At 40.8% G+C, this 6,516-nt stretch overlaps 1 protein-coding gene across 2 annotated transcripts in view; it reads right to left on the bottom strand.

Moving 5' to 3' along the window:
- Positions 1-6,016, bottom strand: part of pdgfbb (platelet-derived growth factor beta polypeptide b) — a 13,076-nt gene extending 7,060 nt beyond the window's left edge. Inside the window, exons 1-2 of one of the 2 annotated variants that reach the window (XM_046073825.1) lie at positions 5,246-6,016; positions 539-635 (exon numbers count right to left, since the gene is read on the bottom strand). In XM_046073825.1, the coding sequence (XP_045929781.1) occupies positions 539-635; positions 5,246-5,311 (163 nt within the window). In that variant the 5' untranslated portion in view covers positions 5,312-6,016. Of the gene's footprint in view, positions 1-538; positions 636-5,245 lie in introns of those variants that run through there. The other variant, XM_046073834.1, reaches the window with a different exon arrangement.
- Positions 6,017-6,516: the final 500 nt, after the last annotated feature.

The following is a 6,516-nucleotide window of genomic DNA, read 5'->3' as shown; positions in this document are numbered from 1 at the left end:
GTGTGTGTGTGTATATGTGTGCACGTGTTTTCTCCCTGCTCCTTGTTTCTCAATTTGTTTTGTCTGAGTTTATTACCGGTGATGTTTACTAGTCGCAGTTAGGGTAGAAAAGTAGCCACTTATTGTTGTCATGTTAGTTGTCAGGTCATCTTTTCATTGCCCAAACACATTTTATTTATTTATGCATCACTTAGTGAATTTGAAAGGATCTCATACGACCAAATGGTTGTACCACTTTGTTAACCCAAGCAGCAAAATGGAAACTAAGGTAATAATACATAAAATTCCTGCTTTGGTTTTAAGCTGTATTTATTTTAATGTGACAATTCACTGCACTGTTATTGGTCAGCCAAACTAGATGGTTGGGTTTAGACATAAAATAAAAAATTGGATTTAGATATAAGATTAAAAATTGTTTAAGTTTAGGGTAATGTGGACAGACAACTGTGTTAGGATTCATAATAACACCCCCAATACTGAGTGTGGTTTCATCGTAAGTGCTGTATCAATTGTAATATAAGAAAGCGCTGGCCTTTACCTACGGAGTCAGTGAGCAGCAGCAGCTGAAGGTCCTCTATGGAGGAGATGGGGCTGTTTCTAACCAGCTCCACCAGGGCTGCAGGCAGAGGGTCCCCCTGAAACACACAAGAATATATATATATATGTATAAATAAAAGAGACCAAACGTATAGGATACATACCTCTGGACCGTCTGAAAACATGATTATGGGAAAAAGGGAAAAGGCACGTATCCATCTAGACATTTTTTCAGCAGTGCACATGACTAGAAGAATAGCTATTTGAGAGTTTCCCATCCTGTATCCATCCTGCTTTAGGCATTACACAGTTTTCCAAACAATTCCTCTGAGGAAACAGAGTAAAACTGCAGCCCGTCACATTTCACAAGTGTTTCAATCTGCTTGACTGAGTCCCAATAGCAGATCAAAATGTAAACAAAATGGAATCTTTTTCTATCAAGGGCGAAAACCCACGATTGGAAACTTGATCTTGCTATCACTCTCAAATTGACAGGTCTTTTAATACAACGACTAACATAATAACTAAATCTAAGTTTGTAATGCTCTCCTCAAATTCCGACTCACAGTGAAGGCATATATCACTCAAAGGTGGCTCTTTCATGTGCTTTTAGAAGACAATGGATTTTTATAGCATGGAGGCATGAACAATATCAGGTCGTGTCTCCACAGGAAATACTTGCTGGTAGGAAAATTAATTTCTGGGTTTGTTTTTCTTTGGATTTGATCATAAAAAAACACAAGATAACATTAGCCTTATCCTTACAAAACATGCATTTGACCAAATATTTCCATACCACCACACCAAGTGATTCTATGGATTGACTGTGGGTTTAACCCCCCTAGTCTTTAATGGATAAGACAGCTGAGGCGTGGGGGTGGGGGTGGCGAGTGGGGAGGTGGGGGGTATTAAGCAGACACACAATAGTCACTAAGAACAGGGTGAATGACTATTGGCCTTGTGTCTTCTCATCTGCTAACATTTAGGGGTCAAAGGAGTCAGGAAGGAGTCAGGAAGTGGGGGAAGGAGTGATAGAGAGAAGAGGAGAGAAGGGAGGTGCATTTGAAAAAAAGAGGGATAATAGATGAATAAAAGACGGGTTAAAATGGACAGGGATCAGACATGGGTCGAGACACTTCCTCACATTGGCTTAAATGCTGTGGATGTGCTTCATTTGCTTTGCCAGCTCACGGTGAGATGGAACCAAGATGATCTCAAAGGGGCAAATGGGGTCTGGCTAGTCCATCGATAAGCACAATCTCTGTAATAATCATACACACGCTTTTGGAAATATACAATATGTGAAATTTTCTTTAAATACAGATAGATTTTATAGTGCAAATCCAGTCCGGTGAACACAACTGTGTGTGAGATTCCATTAGTAGTGGAGAACATAATTAATCCCTACGGGAAGCAGGTTTTGGCCAAAGGAAGCAGCCATCCATGCATGGACATCTATTCTCATCCTGCCCCTACTATACGCCATTGACTTTCCTCCATTGTTGGTTGGCTTTTCAGAGAGTCAAATTATACAGCAGGGAAATGCCTTCTGTATTACACTTACATCTCTGTTGCGGAGCTGCCGATGCCCCTGAGGAGTCATCATGATGATTTCTTCCCTTCGCCAACGGAGCAAATCTGCCTGCTCCTCTAATTGTGTCTGATGTTAATTATAGGACGTGTGCCTTTTGTTCGCACTGGTGCCTGCTGTCATGACGATTTGTGTCTTAGCAGGAAATACTGAATAAACACTTTGGTTCTGATAAACAAAACAGATGTAAACAGTTTCAAAATATGTAAACATATGCTGATAATGTTCAACCTGCAACTATGGGACAAAGGTTATGATACGTTCAATATATCAAGACAATAAAATAGCCGCTTACAGGGGAATTTATATGATCTGTACTTAGATACAAGAGCATGAAAGGTAGATATCAGTGAGCCTGATGTAGTCCTTGCTGTAAAGAGGCTATGTGCATCTTAACAGGTACAGAAGCACCCTACTCATTTTGAAAGAGACAGCAACACAGAAGACTTTCAGTCTAACTTCTTCTTAGAAACTGTCTTGTATAACAAAACTGCTCCCTGTGTTGTTGTTCGTATCATGAAAGTTTAGGTTGTCCTTTGTACTAATTTTGACAGAATCCAGCATTATCACCTGAGGCAAGCTTCCTATCCCCTGAAGGCACTATTGGACATATTGAGGAATGCCAGGTACAGGCAGCGGCTGCAGTGGTCAGGGGAGGAGAGGGAACGTCTAATCGTACGTAATTAGGGGGTCAAGTTTGCTGCCTGCACAACAGCAACAGCTACAGCGCACGTGTGAGGTTTCAAATTTAGTCACTGAAAGTATGCCTACACGTGAGCAATGCTCACACACTAAAATTAATTCCGTTGTTGTAATTTACCTCTAAGTGGGAAAGGTGCCTGGTTTAATTAAGGATAATGATGAGTTTGGGTTCGATTGCGGCTTTGGTAGTCCATAGTTGAAAGCATACACTCATTATAGGTAGCACTTAATATATTAGCAGACTTTTACATTTTTATACACTCTCAAGACTAGAGGTGTTTTAAAAACCCAACCCATCCTGTCGGGATCACTTTCTTTTTATAAGAGACGTGGCTGAACCTCACTTACAGACTCCTGCATTTTACAGCTGCCATACTATAACTTTAAGATTAGACATGGGGAATTCCTGGTTGTATACCTCAAAGCCTTTGCCACTTTCTGCCTGTAAAACACTTGGCCTGTCAAATTTGAGTTTTCTTTTACATGTGGTGCCTACAGAGGCCGTAAAACAAAAAGGCAGGTTGATGACAGGAATTTAAAGTCATCCATCATAAACAGGTTTCACCCTAAATGTACCTTTATATGAAGAAACCATGGTGAGTAGAGTAGTAGGTAGACTACATGCATACACTAAATTGTATGTTTTTAGTGAATGAAGGGAGGAATGAAACCACTTGCAGCAGCGGATCTTGATAAGAAGCTGGAGGTTTTATTCACAGTTCAAATCCTGCAGAAATGACGTGTTTGTATTCTTTCCCTTCTCTTATATTGTTTTTACTTTAATTGACAGGTAATAGTTCCCGACAGTTGCTCATTCCTGGGAGCAAACCACCTCCATCTGATGGATGAAATAAGGCAAACTCACAAATGGTTGTGCCCTCTTTGTTGACTTGTTTAAATCTCCACTTCCCATGACTGACTTGTTAATTGTGTGTGTTTTGTACCCATTTAGTTTTACAAGTGACTGACACTGGCAGTTTATGGAGGTGAATTGCCAGGGTCAGAAACATAGATGAAATCAGAACAGAGGCAGAAATACAGATAACATCAGATTCAATGTGCATCTGAACGTCTATAAACTTTGTTTAAGCAAAAAAGGCCAAGATGTTTTTGTAAATGAAGAAAATGTCAGTTATTGTCAAGCCTCACTTGACCTAAAGACCCTGAGTTAAGTTTTGTCTTCCTGTTTGACCTCAGCAGACGGTCAGACTTTACCCATCTATCCTACATCCATATATCACACGGTCTGTTCTGTTTCACAGGTCTTAAAGGACATTTGTGTATTTGTGACAGATGTGTATTGGAATGGGAAGTGGGTCAGTGGAGGTCGAATCAGCTGCAATAAGTGCATCATTTGCGTCTACATGGCAATATCCCTTTCCCAAACTTTAAAAGCCAACATTTTTAGCTGAAAGTGTCTTGATATTCTGCACTCCATTTAAATATCAGTAATGGACGTGTTTTTTAGACGTCCATCATTCAGCAAGACAGATGATTTACATTTTGCTTTACAAATATGTCACACCACAACACACATTCTGTGTCATCTCCCACATACATTTCATTAGGGCTTCAAAGGTATTTAAAAAAGTGTCACTGACACTGTGGTTTCTTCTGGTCGCCTACTGTTACTGACATGTGGCATTGCTACAGCATGATATTACAGTATGATGGTGCACACAGACTGATTTATGGCCTCGCACAACATCTGGAACAGCATCCATGAATCCTCCACCTAACCACATGCAGCATCCAACTGCAAAAGAGCCTATCATGGCAGCCACTGTTTCTTGGCTCATCAGCTCATCACCCACAGAGTGTGTGTGTGTGTGTGTGTGTGTGTGTGTGTGTGTGTGTGTGTGTGTGTGTGTGTGCCCCTAGGCATCCATTCATAAGGCCAGTTAATGGGAGGAATAACAGTTATTTTCTGTAAGGATCCCATCCCTCTCAGAAGCTATAAGGGCAAGACTGGATTTTGTCATGAGAGGAAGCAGGTGCACAAAGTTTATTTTGTTTGTTTTTTTTAAAAAAACACCTGGATGTGATCATGTTTGTCTGTAGTGTTTATGCTCTTGACAGTATTACTCATTAATTTGGGTTTAAAGCAGAATAAAATACAACAGAGTTATGTGTAATAACATTTGACATTTATTAGTATTTTATCATAACATTCTTAGGAAAAAGTTGCTGCAGTGGTTATTAATAACCACTAGCTATATAATAAATTATATAAAATGAATTTACTTAATGTAATAGTAAGTTTCTATTGGCTAGAAAACTTTTATCCTATTTTACATCCTGTGAAATGTTCAATAAAACTTCGGCTACTCCACGTTTTGCTATATTTGGTGCCTACTTCCAGTAAAGGTGAACCATCTCCTGAACTTTGTCAAACTGTGATTGATGCAAACTCACCTCGGCTACGCCAAACCGCAGACACGCCGCCAGCAACACGAGCAGCAGCTGTACCCACGAGCTCATCTTGCTGCCCAGCCTCGAGCCTCTTCGACGGACCGGGCATTTATGGAAGCGCGAGAGTCCCTCTCTCCGGAGCAGTGCGCGCGAGGGGACAGCGGCTCGCCCTGCGGAACTTCGCGCGCGTAGACTGTCCACACTGTCGTCTCTCCAGCAGAGATATCCGAAGAACAAGAACTTTTAAGTCCCCCTCGTGAAAAAGAAAAGCTCCGCAGTGCTGGCTGAACAATAAACCTCCAAGTTTTAAGTCAGGCACTCTTCAACGAGATGCTCAGTCTTCTCTACTACACCTTGCCCAAGTGGACAACAGAACATTTAATTAACAAAAGACTTGACATTTCCACGCAATACAGGTCCACACTTCTCAAGACAAAACTATCCAGGGTGCTCAGAAAGTAAGTGAAGTTGAAATTATTCCGATGATGTTCCGATTTCTTTAAAATACAACAAATTAAAAATCCAGTTGGCTTCTCTTTTTTCCAGTGGTCAAGGGTCTCTTTAACCGTGACGCGTCGCAACTAACGTCGCAGGTCAGCACGGTAGTTTGCGGTCCTCTTCTTCCAAGGAGTCTTATCAATAAGCAGAGCTCGGTGCGCCTCAGCCCTGGACCTGCCTGATTACGCAGCGGTGATGATGGTGGTGGTGGTGGCGAGGGGAAGAGCAGATTTCCAAGAGTCTGCTGTTGGTCAGTATCTCTCTCCCGCCCCCTGCCTGAAGAATGGGTGATAATCGTTAGTCCACAAAGCCTCACACCAGCCTCTCTGAGCAATATCTCCTCTGTCGACAATAATTTATGCAGATATTCCTGAGGCAGGGCCAACTCCCGTGGGTTGGTCTGTTGATTCTGTTTCTGCCTCATGAAATGGTTAGAAGTGTTAGTAACTCTGAGGGATACAAATATTAACCTACTGTGAGTGTTTATGAGCAGTGGGCATAAAGTAATACTTAAGTGCTTTGCTCTAGTATTGTACTTAAGTACAGCTTTGAGGTACTTTACTTGAGTATTTATACTCCACTACATTTCAGAGGGAGATATTGTTTTGCTCCAATACATTTATTTAACAGGTTAAATTTAGATTAAGATTATATATACAAAATATATGATCAGGTTATGAAATGTGGTGCCTGTATTAATCTATCCAACAGTATACAAAGTAGTTTAAATTTACTCCAGTTTGACAAACTACAACAGTAAAATGCTACTTAAACAT

This window comes from Micropterus dolomieu, linkage group LG02, assembly GCF_021292245.1.
Source record: "Micropterus dolomieu isolate WLL.071019.BEF.003 ecotype Adirondacks linkage group LG02, ASM2129224v1, whole genome shotgun sequence".
Taxonomy (NCBI): domain Eukaryota; kingdom Metazoa; phylum Chordata; class Actinopteri; order Centrarchiformes; family Centrarchidae; genus Micropterus; species Micropterus dolomieu.
This window is presented reverse-complemented; position numbering and strand designations above follow the sequence as displayed.